Source organism: Cavia porcellus, unplaced genomic scaffold, assembly GCF_034190915.1.
Source record: "Cavia porcellus strain 051 isolate PalLab524CR breed Dunkin Hartley unplaced genomic scaffold, mCavPor4.1 scaffold_6, whole genome shotgun sequence".
Lineage (NCBI taxonomy): Eukaryota > Metazoa > Chordata > Mammalia > Rodentia > Caviidae > Cavia > Cavia porcellus.
The window spans coordinates 20832915-20847104 of record NW_026947489.1 but is presented as its reverse complement, the minus strand read 5'-3'; the positions used below and the strand labels follow the sequence as shown (position 1 = coordinate 20847104).

The following is a 14190-nucleotide window of genomic DNA, read 5'->3' as shown; positions in this document are numbered from 1 at the left end:
CTCTGGTGGACCTTGAGCAGAACGAGGAAGGAGTGGTCAGTACCTGCCAGGGCAGTTTCCAAAGGGGTTGACTTCCTGTCCCTTTCATCCCCAGAGTCAACACTAAGGCTTCTGTATTGTGTTAAGACAATGAAGTATGGATGCAGGAGTCACCTGAGGAGGAGCCTGGCCACTCCTGACAGTGGCTCTTGGTGGTTCACCTGGCTTGCTTGTGGGGTGCTGCCAGTCTTCTGGGTGATACAGCTTGCTGGGCTGGGCTTCCTCACCAGTAGTGGGATGGACCTTTGCTTTCCTGGTCCTGGGGTACCTAGCCCCACCCCAACAAACCCTCCACTTGCATCCATGGTATGGAGACCCGGCATGCAGCCCCGGCCCTGAGGCTGCCTTCACATCACCTTCAGGATTCACAAGGATGAACACTGCTCAAAGGTCCCCACTGCCCGCCGCTGGGGGTGGGCACCCAGCAGGAGATCCCAGCCCACTTCTTTGTCCAGTGTGAGACTCGCCGAGGTCACTCAAACCAGCCCTCAACTCAGCAGGCCCAAAAAAGTGTCCTGCAGCCCTCAGTGTAAAACTGGCTACACAGGGGAATGGACCCTGAGCAGCTGCCACTGTGCCTGCCAGGGACCAGGCTCCACTGGGGTGACAGCCGGGAGGCAGAGGGGATCTCAGATTTTCTCTCCACTTCTGTGACATGCAAGCAGCAGGAAGCAGAAGGAACTAGTAGCTTCTTGGGGACTGCTGGGCCTTTGGGGACTCGGGAAGCTGAGGCAATGGGGTCACCTCTGGAAATTCCCCCCCCCCCCATCACTGCAGGACCTGGGGCCCAGCCTGGCCCCTCTCTGAGCCTCATAGCTCTGGCCGACAGAGGACAGCCTAGCAGGTCCCTCAGTCCTCTCCTTCCTGCACTGGGGATTGAACCCTGGGCTGAGCCATGAGCTGCATCCCCAGCCTCTTTTCTATTTTTATTTTGAGGCAGTGTCTTGCTAAATTATTAAGTTGCCCGGGCTAGGCTCAAACTTTCAATGTTTTTGCCTCAGTCTCCCAGAGCTTTGACATAACAACAATATTTCCAGCTCTCCTCAGGAACCTTTTTAAAGATAGAGCTGTTCACATCTCCTAGAGAGCTGGCCAGGCTGCCTAGCAGGCAGACAGTACAAGGCCACCACCTGGTGGCGAGTCACAGAGAGACAAGCCAGTGCTCCACGCAGATTTGAAAGTTTATTAAAACGAAACAAAACACCAAAAAACAGCATAGAAGACCACTGGTCTTATCCCTAGGGCAGGAGAGCCCCTGAGAGAGCAAGCTGTGGCCCCCCCAGTGGTGGGAGGGAACCTCCAGGTCCCCGGAGGAGGAGCCTAGGGGAGGCCCTGCCATTCATTGTAAAGCATCTGAGATACCATGAGCCCCTCCTCAATGCAGGGGGTGCACTGGGGCCTTCTTGCAGGGTGATGAGCCTCCCTCTGCAGGAGCAGGGAGTCAAGGGCAGAGGCTGAACAGGTGACCAGGCCATTGCCAGCCACGGGTGCATGTTGTAGACGGCTCAAAGCCAGCATCACTGTCAGTGAGGAGTATGTTGGAAAGGTACATTCTCAAGGTGACCTGCTCTGGGGGAGGGGCCGGCATTCTCAAGGGATTTTGACCACACTTATCTGTGGGTCCTATGATCAGGTCCCAGGATGGTTTAGCAAGCACCTCAGATTCCAATGGCCTGGGGTCAGGATCACCACAGAGATGAAAAACCTAAGATACCCACGCCACACCCCTGGGAACCTGGCATAGTAGATCCAAAGTGGCACCAGGCACAGATTAAAATGACAACAATCCTCTGATCCCAGCAACTGTGGGCTGCTGAGGCAGGAAGATGGCGAGTTCGAGTACAGCCAGAGCAACTTAGTGACTCAGCAGCAGGCTGGCTCAGATTCACACATAAAATGCAGCTGCGATGCAGCTCAGTGTGAACGCCCTGGGTTCAGTCCCCAGTAGCACCACCACCACACACCGGTCCTGCTGCTGATGCTAATGAGGCCACACCTTATCTTCCAGCTGGGCCCTCAGGGCAGAGTGCAGCTGTTGCCCCAGGTGGCCCCCAGATCTGCAGGTCCTCTGGGGAGTAGCAGTAGTTTCTGGCATTTGGTGTATGCTTAAGCCAGGACAGGGCTGGTGATGGAGGTTTTGCTGTAAGACCTCTTAAGCACCCAGTGAACTGTAAATCCTGCTTTTACAGATGCAGCGTTTACAGATGGTGGGTTAAGGTTAAGACAGAGATTTTAAGCAACCTGCAGGTAGGATTCTGACCCAGTCCTCCCGGATTCCTTTGCTTCCTCAGTTTCCAAGAAGGAGAGCAGCATCCATCACACCTTGAGTGTGGTACCTTCAAAGGCACTGACCTCGTGATGGGATAGCTGAACCCCACAACAGAGTGCAGTTGCAGGAAAGAATTTCTCTTCTCTGGACGCAAATGCTACACGAAAAGCAGGGCCTGGGTGGTGGGGTATGGAATCACTTGTCTGATTCTCAGAGTGCTTCTTGGGCTCCCAGAGTCAGGGTGTTGAGGAAATGGGCCTCTCCCTCCAGGAGGGTATGGGCCTCCTCACCCCACTCCTAGCCCACAGCACGTAGCCTAGGTGTGCACGTCGAACCCGGCTCAGAGGGGAGAAAGAAAGACAGAGAGGGTCCACTAGAGGAGTAGACAAAATAGGGAACCATTTTACTATGAAAGATGCATCTTCCAAAAGCTCTTAAGCGAGATGCAGTCATTGCAGAGGAAGCCTGTGGTCTTCGGGGCAGGGAAGGGCTGGACCAGTTCAGTCTGACTCTGCCAGGCGAGGAAGCCCCTGGCGGGCTTGGATACGCTGTGAGAGCAGGTAGAGCTCCATGGTCGCCTTCGCGTCTTCCACAGAGCTGTGTCCAAACAGGTTGTTCTGTAGACCGACAGGTACAAGATAGGGCGAGAAGCTGGCTGAATCCAGAGGCCCAGGGCCTGCTCACTCCCAATTCCTCAATTTGCAAGGTAGGTCAGGGGGCTGGGATTTCCCCAGACCTCTGACTCCATAGGATTTGAAGTGTGTGGCCAAGTGGTGTCTGGGGGTCAAGGCACAAAATCTAGCATCATTAGAACGAGCCTAGGCCCCAGCACAGGCCCTCTGGTGGGAGACAGGGCTGCAGCCAGGCACACAGCAACTGCTCTAAGGGGCCACTGGACCAGCCAGGGACATGGGAAGGGCTGCTCAGAAAGGAGCAGAGACCGGGCCCTGCTGGTCCCTGCTGTGCAGGATGGAAGGAGACACCCCAGCTACCTGGTACCCTGAGGAGTACAAAGCACTGGGGAAACATGCAGAGGCGGTGCCCCTAAAATCAGAGCTCTGGGTAGACAATGGTGGAGGAGGTGATCTGAGGCCCCTCAAAGCCCTTGAATGCTGCGAGGAAGAGTTTGTACTTTATGGGGTGGAGGTGCTAAGGGAAGTCAGAGGCCATTCGATCCATTAAAGGGAGAGGTGACCGCCATTAGCCACCTCTCTCTGTGATACCCCAGGCCCATGTGATCTCTTCAGCTTCGGTTGGATCAGAGGATTCCTCCATTTCATGGATGGTGAAACTGAGGCTCATGCATAAGGTGAAGACTGGAGCTGGCATTGCCACTGTACAGAGTGGTCTGTGTCTGCTGTGCTCAGCCTCACACCAGGCTCTCCTGCCAGCCTGTGTGATCATCTGCTTGCCACCACTTCCCTTTCTCTGGGCCGGCCAAGTCTTGCTCAGCTATGTGCCCAGTGCCCACTAGGAAGCTGGTGCTCACTAAAGGACAGCAGAGCAGAGTAACCACACACTGTATCTGGCCCAGTGTGCAGAAAAATCAAGTGTCTACAGGTGAGCAGAGTTGTGGTATCCAGCTCCCTGGCCCCTCCCGTGGGGCACATAAGCAACACCTTGGGGGTCATAACCCCTGCTCACAGTACTGGAATTTGAACCCAGGGCCTTTGCACTAATTTTATTTTTTTCTTTGGGAGCAGGGTCTCACTACGTTGTTAAATTACCCAGGCTGAGCTAGAACCTGTGACCCTCCTACCTCAGCCTCCCAGAGTCCTGGAATTCCAGGCATGCGCCCCCACATCCTGTGGTTCTGCAGTAGCAAGAGGGGAACTGGCTTGATTTAACCACCAAAAGCACACCCGTACTGGGAGCCGCCTCCCCTGCCATCCTCACTCTAGAAGCAGGTCCTGGAGTCACCTTGCAAAGCCCATCCTTGTCTCAGGGAAGGCAGAACTAACATAACCCTGTCCCTCACAAGCACACGACCTCTCAGAGGTGAAAGGAGCAGAGGCTTTGTCCTTGAGCAAAGGGACAAGTTCAGAGTCCTGGCGGGAGAGGCAGGTCCGTGCAGGACCCTGGAGTGGCCTCAGGCAGGCCAGTTGACGGTCCTGGTGCCCGCTTTGGGGAGGGAAGGCGAGGATGGGGAGGGGAGGCAGAAGGGGAAGGGAGGTGTGGGAGGGGAGCAGCCCTCACCTGGATGCGCTTGTGCAGGAGTCGCTCGCACAGCACCCGCAGGGACACCCGCTTGCAGTGCTCCAGGTGGGCTTCGCGCCTCAGCACCCAGTCGGTGGATGTGTCATAGATGGTGTAAGCACTCATGTCCTCCTTCAGCGCCTTGAAGTCATGCTTCAGGTCATGGCCGACCACCAGTTTGCCTTTCAGGAGCTGCAAGATCTGCCAGGAAGACACGCACCCCACACATGTCCACCCGGCATCCCACAGTGGCCTCCGGTGGGTCAGGGCTGGCACAGAGAGGCCCCTCCTCAGCTCTCAGGATGGCCCGAGATCCAGGTGAATATCACCCTCCCTGGCCTTCAGATGTACCGTCTCTGACAAGAGGAGGTAGACCAGTCCCTCCTCAGGTGCAAGAGTTCACATCAGTGCCTGGAGGCCCCTGGCCCCGTGGCCTACTGACCACTTCCTGTGCCAGCCCATGCGGGACCGTGCCACCAGCTGTGTCCCTCAGTCCTCTGCACAATGCTGTGGCAGCAGCAGGATAATGACTTCCCGAAGCCTTGCACACCCTGACCCCAGAAGATTCGACCCTGCTCCATGGAAAAAGTGACTGTACCCAGAGAAACGTCCTGGATTATCCGGATGGCCTCACGTAATCACAGGTCAGAGTGAGTCTATGTGAGAAGGACTTGTGAGCTGTAGCTAGCTTGGAAGTTGGAGGAAGGGGCCCAGGTCAAGGTACCCAGGAAGCTTTTAGAAGCTAAAGGTTGAGCTAGGCCTCCAGAGGACCAGCCCTGGTGGCACCTTGCAAACCCAGCAAGAGATTATGTTGGACTTTGAACCTACAAAAACTCTAAGATTATAAATGTGTATCATTTGAAGTCACTAAACTGATGGCTTTTTTAGCAGCCTTAGCAAACTAATTCAGTGAGGAGGGGTGCTGGCTGTATTGAAGGGAACTTTACAGAAGAAAAATGTACTTATGGTAATTTGCCTCTGCTGGTTTTTATTTTTTTATTTTGGTACTGGGGATCAAACTTACCAGGCAGGCACTTGTGCCACTGAACTAAATCCCCAGCCCTTTCTGAAGGTTTTAAAGCAAGTTTGCAGATTCCTTCACATGCAAAAAAAAAAAAAGTGGAATCTAATCCCCTCCCCAGGCATCTAAGGTGGCTTGTGTGACTCCTGACTTCGGCAAGATTTGGAATTCTAGGAGCCTTGAATGGACATGGAAGAAGCTTGGTTACCCCAAAGCCACCAGGCAGTAGAAACCTTGGGGAGAGGCCACCCAGGAATAGAGACAAGTCCAAGGAACCCCAGGATCTGCTACAAGACATGTGGTGGAAAGACTTTCCTCTCCAGCCCCTGCCTCCAGAAAGCTCAGCTGACGCTCCGCCCCCACCGTCCAGCCCTGCAGGTGCACAAAGGACTCAATGTTGACACTGTGGAACACTAACTCTGGGTGATTCGCTAAGCACCCTTACAGAACTAGAACAGTCATGTGGCTCGTTGGTGGCAGCGCCAGGTCTCTAAGCACTTGCTTGTCACTGTCACATTGGCCCAGGTGTGGTGGACAGGCCCAGAGCACCACCCATCGGCGTCCTGCACATGTGACCCGGTGCCCTCTGGCTGCCTCACCCATGTGAGCCACCTCCTGTGCCCCAGTGACACCCTAATCAGAGTTGTTTAACTTGGCTGCCATTAGAGAGGATGACGGGGGTTGGGGTGAGGGTGGGGGAGCTGGGGGGTGGCCAGGGCAGGGGACCGGAAGAGGGCAGTAGTACCAGGTCTGGGGTGCAGGGCTGACTGTGGCTGTTTGGGCCGTTTTCTTTCCCTTTCTTTCATCTCCTCCTTCTCTTTCTTGGTAGTAGAGACTGAAGCCAGGAGCCTGCATATGCCAGGCGAGCTCTGTCACTAAGCTGCACCCCCAGCATCCTCACCTCCTATCTTTTGAGAAGGGTCTTGCCAAGCTGCCCAGGTTGGTCTTGTACTTTCAACCCTCCTGCCTCAGCCTCCTAGAGCTGGGACTGCAGGCATGGGCCACCACACCTGGCTTGGGATTCTGTGCTCCTAGAAGGCAGTGTGATGCTGCTGGTCCAGGGGGGACATGACTTCCGAGCAGCAACTCAGGAGAACCCGGGGTGGAAGAAGGGGACCACAGAGGGAACACAGAGGGGGCCACAGAGGGGACACAGAGGGGACACAGAGGGGGCCACAGAGGGAACACAGAGGGGGCCACAGAGGGAACACCGGGAGGCAGAGGCTGTGGTCATGTGACTGTTCTTGCCAACACCCTTTATGTTTCTGAACAATGTGACCTGTTTTTCCTGTCTAAGAGCCTGGCTCGGGCCCAATTCACACAAAGTACTGAAGAACTCACCCTCGTCCAGAGACAGCCATTGCTGGTCCCAGACACAAGAGGGCCAAGCATCGGATCTGTGGATTCCTGGGAAATTCATCACTTCCTGAAACCCAGACTTGGGCCGGCATTGGGCATTGTGGGACTCCCAATGAGACAAAACAAGAGGCAGAAGAAGAAAGAGGAGGAAAGGAAAAAAGAGAACCTGCGTAGCAGAGACGCTAATGACTCCGAAGGGCAGGGCGGGGAAACCCCACTGCACTTGCTGGGTGGCCTCGCTGGGCCTCCACGTTCACATTTGCAAGTGTTGCACTGGTGAGATCTAAACAGCTCGTCAGCAGCTGGGGCTCTTCCAACTTTCCGGTGCAGGGCTGGCTGGGCGGGAGGGGGTGCCAGCAGCAGGCAGGGCCTCGGGGCTGTGTGACCTGCTGGCCTCGGGACCTGTCACGAGCTAGGCATGCCAGACTTCACTAAATAGGGAGTGGAGACTCATTCCTGGAAAGAACTGCGGCAGGCATTTGCCACTCCTCCCTTATCAGCGGGGCACCGGGCCAGGTGCTTGGCTTGCCTCAGCTCGAGGCTCCTCCTCGGGACTATTCTTAGTTCCATTTTAAAGGAGCAGCAAGACCAGAAAGGTCGGGGGCTAGAGTTGCAAGCAACATGGCAGCGCCGGGGATCCATCTGACCTCATCAGAATGAAGTTGTTGAATGAAGTTGTTGGGGCTGGGGATTTAGCTCAGCGGCATAAGCGCCTGCCTTGCAAGCAGGCAGTCGTGAGTTCGATCCCTGGTACCGATAAAAAGGAAAAAGACAAAAAAAAAAAAAAAAAAAAAAAAAAGAATGAAGTTGTTATCAGTACCACCTGTGAGTGCTTGAGGACAGGGGACACTTCTGGGGCTCCAATGGCACACAAAGAAGAGAGGCTCGTTTTACTATCTGACCAACTGTAGGAAGGATGCAGAGGATCCCGCCCGCTACGGTCATTTTTGGGAGTAGCAACCATAACCTCTAATCCCCTGCCCCACACTCTGGCTGCCCCAGCTCCTAGCTTGTGCCATCTGCCCTGGGGTTATCTAGGCGGCGAATTTTTCCTGCATCTGGCTGAGTTCCAGACAGACCCACCAGGTGGCAGAGCCCTAGCGGGACACTCTGACCCATGCAAAAGCCACTCTTCAGTCACAAACTCCCTCTGCATGTACTCCTCCAAAACTACAGGCTTTGTAAATTAGGTACCGGTTAACAAAAAGAGTTTTAACTCAACAAAATTGGATTACAAGCTATTAAACCTTACCACCAAGTGGGAGCCCTGAATTGTGTCACAGCTTTCTGAGTGTCCTTAGGGAAATCACTGACCCCCTCTGGACCTTGTGGAAGGTTCTTGAACAAGGACATGGCCCCACAAAAATACCTGCAGTACTGTGTCATCCTCATGTTGCAGAGGGCTCTGCTCAGGTGGCACAGAGCGGGCAGGAATGGGCTGGAGGACTCAGAGCAATTGGGGGCAGAGCAGGAACAGGACCCAGGTCCAGTCAGTGTGTTTGCTCCATGCCCTGCGGCTGCATGTATGTGACAGCGGCTGCACAAAAGGGACCAGCAAGTGCCAGCAGGACAGAGGCGGCTTGGCTGCACTCAGCCACCAGAACCTTCCGTACTTATGGAACCAGCACCACCAGCCCACAAGCACTCCTCCCCTTTCAGAGTGCCTGCCCAGCTCCTGGCCTAGTGCAGAAACAGGAAGTTGTAGGAGATGGAGAGGGAAACAGACATGTGTGGGCAGGAGGAGGGGGTGAGAGGTCCCCCTGTGGGGGCAGGAGGGACAGGGACAGGGACAGGGAGAGGACAGCACCCCCCAGGCTCCTTTCCCATGGGGATGGTGGCACGGGGCTGGAAGGTGGGCAGCACAAGGCTGAGGCTGGAGGCCGGATGAGTGGTGCAGAGCTCAGGGAAAGCAGGTGCGTGAGGGGCAGAGCCCTGGGCTTGCGCAGCTGAGGCTGCGGGGAACAGTGGGAGGTCCAAAAGGTGATCCAGTATATGGTAAATATTCACATTAAAAAATGTTTTATGAGCCAAATGGGATGGCACATGTCTGTAATTCCAGCACTCAGGAGGCTGAGGCAGGAGGATTGACTTGAGTTCAAGGTCATCCTGGGCTACATAGAGAGTTTAAGTCCAGCCTGAACTACATAGTGAGACCCTGTCCCCAAAAATAAAAACAAAAAAATGATCGTAGTAAAGCATATATGCATCACCAAGAGTCCCCTCAAAATCCTCCCCTGACATCAAGCACGCTTATTCATCATCTGGCATTTTCTGAAGAGCTCTGGAAGTCCCCTTCCCTGAGTGCCTTTATAAGACATGATTAAAATACAGTGCATGCTGCTGCCGAGTGCCATCCAACTGAAAAACACCACACCGTCCTGGTCTATCTTATTCACTGGATCCTGCACCGCGTGACTTATATCTCTTCCCTAAAGACAAAATGGCCCTGAAGGTCCACGTTTTCAATTGATTCAGGACATCAAGGCAGCCACAAGAGGACAACTAAAGACACCCACGAAAGAGGACCTTCAGAACTGCTTCAGACAGGGGCCAGAACAGTGGGCTGTGTGTGCTGGCAGTGAGGGCTAATATTCTGAGGGGGATTCACGGCAATGTATCTTTTACTGTAATAATGTTTTTAATCAAACATTCACCAGATTTGTTGATGCGAGCCACGTGGCTGACAGTAGCTGGGGTCTGAGCTGCCCTGGGGACATTGCTCAGGCAGCTGAGAGGTGGGCAGCAAGCAGCACAGGAGATGGGAGCACTGGACGGTGCTTTCAGAATTAGAAAGGTCCCTCTCAAAGGCCTGTGCTCAGGGTCCCAGCTGTGTCCCCATCGCCACCTGAGGCCACGCAGGAGCAGAAGCTCCACAACTTGGCTCGGGTCCCACAAACCAGGCAGTGAGATAGACAGGCCCCGAAAGCCCAGATGTGGTTGTGGAGAGCTGCTGGTGGCCACAGGCACCCACTCTGGGCAGGGCTTTGTGACAGGCACCTGTGTCCTGAGGCTCATCGAAGTTCTAGTTGGGGGATGAGACGGAGCAAGGTGCCCCGGCCCCCAGGGCCAGCGCTCAGGATGCCAGGGATTTGGAGTTTCCTTTCTGTGCACCCTCTGGCCTCTTCTGCACCTTGTGTCACTTTGATGGGAGAGAAGCTGGGGGTGAGGAGAAAGGATGAGGATATATCCACCGGGGCTGCTCAGTGGGGACCTTAGTTAGGGAACACCAAGCCATGTCCCTGAACAAACCCCTTCTCTTCCCTGTATTGCCCTTCCTGGCTTCTCTTCTCTGGCCTCCTCCCACTCTCCCCTCACTCCTGTGTACGCTCTACAACTAGTTTTCTTGAAACTAGTTTCTATCCAGCCATACCCTTGCTCAAGAATCTTTAGCGGCCTGCTATGGCTCACCGGATGATATCACATCCGCTTTCCCCATTCTTCTCAAATGCCTCTGGCCACACGTGTCTTTCCAGAACCACACTGACACATTATGCTCCTCTCTGGGGCTCTGCTGTTATCCTTTTGATGTGTCTAGAACAGTGTCATCCAATAGAAATAGAATGTGCCACAGATGTAATTTTAAATCACTTAGCAGCTATATCTATTTATATTTATTTTTATTTTTCATTGGTACCACGCATCGAACTCATGACCGCCTGCTTGCAAGGCAGGTGCATATGCTGCTGAGCTAAATCCCCAGCCCCAATAACTATATTTAAAAAGAAGCTGAATTTGGTGCACACACCAGTACCTAGCACTTGGAAGGCTGAGGCAGAAGGATCATGAGTTCAACCTGGAGTACTAGGTGAAAGCCTACATAAATATTTTTAAAAGGTAAAAAGGGACAGATGAAATGAATTTTAATGTTTCTTTTAGCCAACACGTCAAAAACATGATCATTTCAATATATAATCAATATTTAAAAAGCATTAAGGTATTGCACGATTCCTTTCTTAATACTAGCCCGTCTCAGCTCGGACGAGCAGGACTGGAGCTGGGTTTTTGGGTTTGCACCCTGACCCCTGGGCAAGTTCCTCAGTGCAATAAACTGCCTTGTCTCCTCCTCCCCAATGTGCATGGTGAAATCCTAACCCTATTATCTCCAAGTCTGGCTTATGTGGAAATAGGGGCACAACAGACACACGTCACTGCTCAGTGTCAACAGACAAGGATTCCAGGACCCCCAAATCCCCAGGCGCCCGAGTCCCTTGTGTGAGATAGCACCCCTTAAATCATCTCTAATAATGTATGGCCCCTAATGATAAAATGTAAATGGTATCTGAATGCTGTTAGACTGCTGTTTAGAGAAAACAAGGAGAAAAAAGTGTCTGTACATGTTCAGTGCGGACAGATGCACTTTTCTTTCCAGCACTTTCAAAAGTCCCTGCAAGGGACTGTGATTGTTTTTCCTCCGGTGTGGGCTGGGTGGGTGGGTGAGGGAAGCCTCAGTTCCTGTGTCCTTGGACTTCCCCAGCCCCACAGTGACCAATGAGCTCCCCTTGCCCAGCTGAATCTTCCCAGAGGTGAGTAGCCAGGGGAAAACCTCTAGGTGACTTCAGTTCTGTTTTCCCCTTTCTGTTTCAGAGAAACAGAAAGTAATACCTAAAGCTGCTATCAGCAAAGCTAAAAAAGCAAGCGGGTGGGGAATCCTGGAGTTGGAAACCTGGGCTTCATAATGAGTCGGTGGGCTGCCCTAAGCCAGTGGGGAGAGACCTCTCTCAGGCCCTGGATCTGGGGTGCTCCAGCCTGATCTGCAGAACCGGCTCCTGTGAGCTGCTTACCACAGGCTCCCTTGTGGAGGCCCAGCGTAGGGGAAGAGGGGGAGGTAGCCTCTGTCATTCTATGGAGGAGCATCAGGTGGGACTTAGTTTGCCCGTGAGTCCAGAAACCAGATGTGAATGTTGGTTTCTCTGGCGGTGAGAGGGCTGCCCTCCCTGCAGCAGAGCGTGGGCTTTTCCCCAGTGGGGCTGCAGGTCCAGGGCAGCAGCTGGGGACGCACTGCTTCCCTGGCCCCTGACTCACCTCTCGTCTGGCCTCGGCGAAGGGTGTGGCTGTCTCCATGTGCAGGCGTGTGACCCCGCTGACCCGGGTCCTGTAATCTGTGATCACCCCCTCGGGCCGGATGAACTTGTCATACAGCACAGAGCCGGTGGAACTCACGAGGCTGCAGCGTGCCAGGCCGCTCTCCTGCAGTGGCCCCAGCCCCACCATCTCGCAGTCCATGGCCACCGCCTCCAGGCTGTCCGCCATGTTCCGTGGGGGCCCTCAGAAGTGCCGGGGGAGGGACCCTCAGATGTGCTGGGGGAGTGTCACGCGGGGTGGTCACCACCCAGCCGGCCTGCACCCTCCCCACCCTGCCCTTTGTCTCCAATGTCACCTGGCAACAGGGGAAGCTGGCCTCTTGCCACCCACTAGGTTTCCCAGCGCTGGGTCCCGGGCCGCTGGTCCTGTCCCAGCAGCCTGAAGCCTGAATACCGGGAGGTCCCCTCCCTCGCCTCCGCTCTCACCTTTCTGCCTTGGCACCCTCAGCTGAGTCTGCCTCTTTGCTGCCACCGCTCAGCCACTACAGGCGCTCTGAGCAGTGACTCATCCCTCACTAGGAGTCGGGCATCCTGACACTGTTTCGGTTTCCAGTTTGTTTCAAGGGAAATCAGGGGCGGGAGGCTGGCAGTGGGCCGGGCTACTTCATCTCCCAGGTAGGGAGCTGGCGCGCTGCTGAGTCAAGCAGGCTGTCCAGGTGTCCCTCCTCTGCCCTGCCCTCCCCGCTCTGATCAGCGGCATGTGTGGTTGCAGTGAGTTGCTACATCTTGCTTTCTAACCCTCCACCCAGAAAACAAACATCCCCAGGACTGGAGCCCGGAACATCCCCTGCTCCTAGGGCTGCCGGTCTGACACTGTGAGGTCTTTTACGGGGCAAGGTGAGCTGCTCTTGGTACGCGGAGGCTGTTAATTGGGAAGGGCAGGAGGTTGGGGTTGGGAGGCCCTACCCCCAATCCAGGGCAGGCAAGGAGGCCACCCCTTCCTCACGCCCTCCATGGCTCAGGGGCACCACCTTGAAACAGACCTCTGTCTGCCCTCTGACAAGGAGAGGGACATGGAGACAGAGGTAGGCCTTGGGGAACCCTCCAAGTCCTGCCAAGAAGGGTGACCCTGTCTGGGGCCAGAACCCCGAGTTCTTACAGGAGCAGTTGGCACGGAGACAGCATTCAGTACTCAGCACATGAGAATGAGTTACCCTGGGGTCAGAAATGGCATCGCTGGGGCTGGGGATTTAGCTCAGCGGCATAAGCACCTGCCTTGTAAGCAGGTGGTCGTGAGTTCGATCCCTGGTACCGGTAAAAATGAAAAAGACAAAAAAAAAAAAAAAAAAAAAAAAAGAAATGGCATCGCTGTCCGGGGGCACAACCTGCGGCTCTGCAGGCTGCGGTGGAGCGGGTATGATGAGGGGCGACACCCCCACTTCGCTGCCTCCCTCCTACCTTGGCCCTTCGGAAACAGCACGGATCCACGTGCTGGTTGCTCTTGGCTGTCACCAAGATTTGTGGCTGGCAAGGGAACTTCCCCAGATTCACCGTGTTTTCACCAAGTGAGACGTCAGACTTTAACAGACCCCCAAAATGAAACCAAATGTTGGACTGCGTCTTGGTATAAGGCTTCTTTCCTCTCTGCTGTGTGGCTGGCTCACATCTGGGGTATAAAAGAGAATTTTTGCTTCCCATGCTGCATGAGTGAGTTTTGCCCACATCAGACCGGTGGCTTTCTGCTTTTCAAACGCGTTGACAGTGGTTACAATCCGAGGAATCCCTCCGGAATCGACCACAGCACCCTGATCAGACCCCTCTATGCTGCCCCCTCCCGGCACAGCTGCCCCTGGGGACTCAGTGGCAGCCTTGCGGTGGACAGAAGCCACTGTCTCTGTGCTTTCTCAAGCCTCTCAAGCCTTGTTCTTGGCAGGAGCCACAACCCCTCTTCCTGAGCTGTTCCCTCCCCGTGACCCCACAGCCTGTGTGAGAGCAGCTGGCCTGGTCTCTTGTGCCAGAGCGTCCTTCTCAGGTTTGTTGAGACCCAGCCTGTCCTGTTGAGCTCAGTCCGCTGCTCCTTTTCCTTTTTTCCTAACAGCAGTGATTTAGGGAGATCGCTTCTCCCGGTCTTTTGGCTAAGACCACGTGTAGCACAATGATTTAGAGGGAGAAGCAGCAGCATAAATAGGTGAGAAATTCATGTTACTTTTAAGTGCATTTAAAGAGCAACCCCCTAGAGGTCGGACTGGAGGTTTGTTTCTCCATTTACCACAGGACCCAAGCAG

At 54.5% G+C, this 14190-nt stretch overlaps 1 protein-coding gene across 4 annotated transcripts; it reads right to left on the bottom strand.

The window, feature by feature from the left end:
* Positions 1-1202: 1202 nt before the first annotated feature.
* Isg20 (interferon stimulated exonuclease gene 20) lies at positions 1203-12544 on the bottom strand. 4 transcript variants are annotated; one of them, XM_013158983.3, is made up of 4 exons: positions 12392-12544; positions 11907-12182; positions 4505-4705; positions 1203-2925 (listed from the first exon to the last, which is right to left on the bottom strand). In XM_013158983.3, the coding sequence occupies exons 2-4, from the start codon at positions 12132-12134 to the stop codon at positions 2809-2811; spliced, it is 546 nt and encodes a 181-aa protein (XP_013014437.1). In that variant the 5' UTR covers positions 12135-12182; positions 12392-12544; the 3' UTR covers positions 1203-2808. The 4 variants fall into 4 exon arrangements, with proteins under 4 accessions (XP_013014437.1, XP_013014439.1, XP_013014438.1 ...); XM_013158985.3 differs by having other exon boundaries at positions 11907-12148; positions 12392-12537; XM_013158984.3 differs by having other exon boundaries at positions 12262-12432.
* Between the last annotated feature and the right edge of the window lie 1646 nt (positions 12545-14190).

Excerpts from the sequence above, each read along its gene's own strand:
- Isg20 (XM_013158983.3), bottom strand. The coding sequence starts at position 12,134 with ATGGCGGACAGCCTGGAGGCGGTGGCCATGGACTGCGAGATGGTGGGG. Across the intron at positions 4,706-11,906 it reads TCGCCGAGGCCAGACGAGAG|ATCTTGCAGCTCCTGAAAGG; the intron begins GTGAGTCAGGGG and ends TCTTCCTGGCAG. Across the intron at positions 2,926-4,504 it reads TCCTGCACAAGCGCATCCAG|AACAACCTGTTTGGACACAG; the intron begins GTGAGGGCTGCT and ends GTCGGTCTACAG.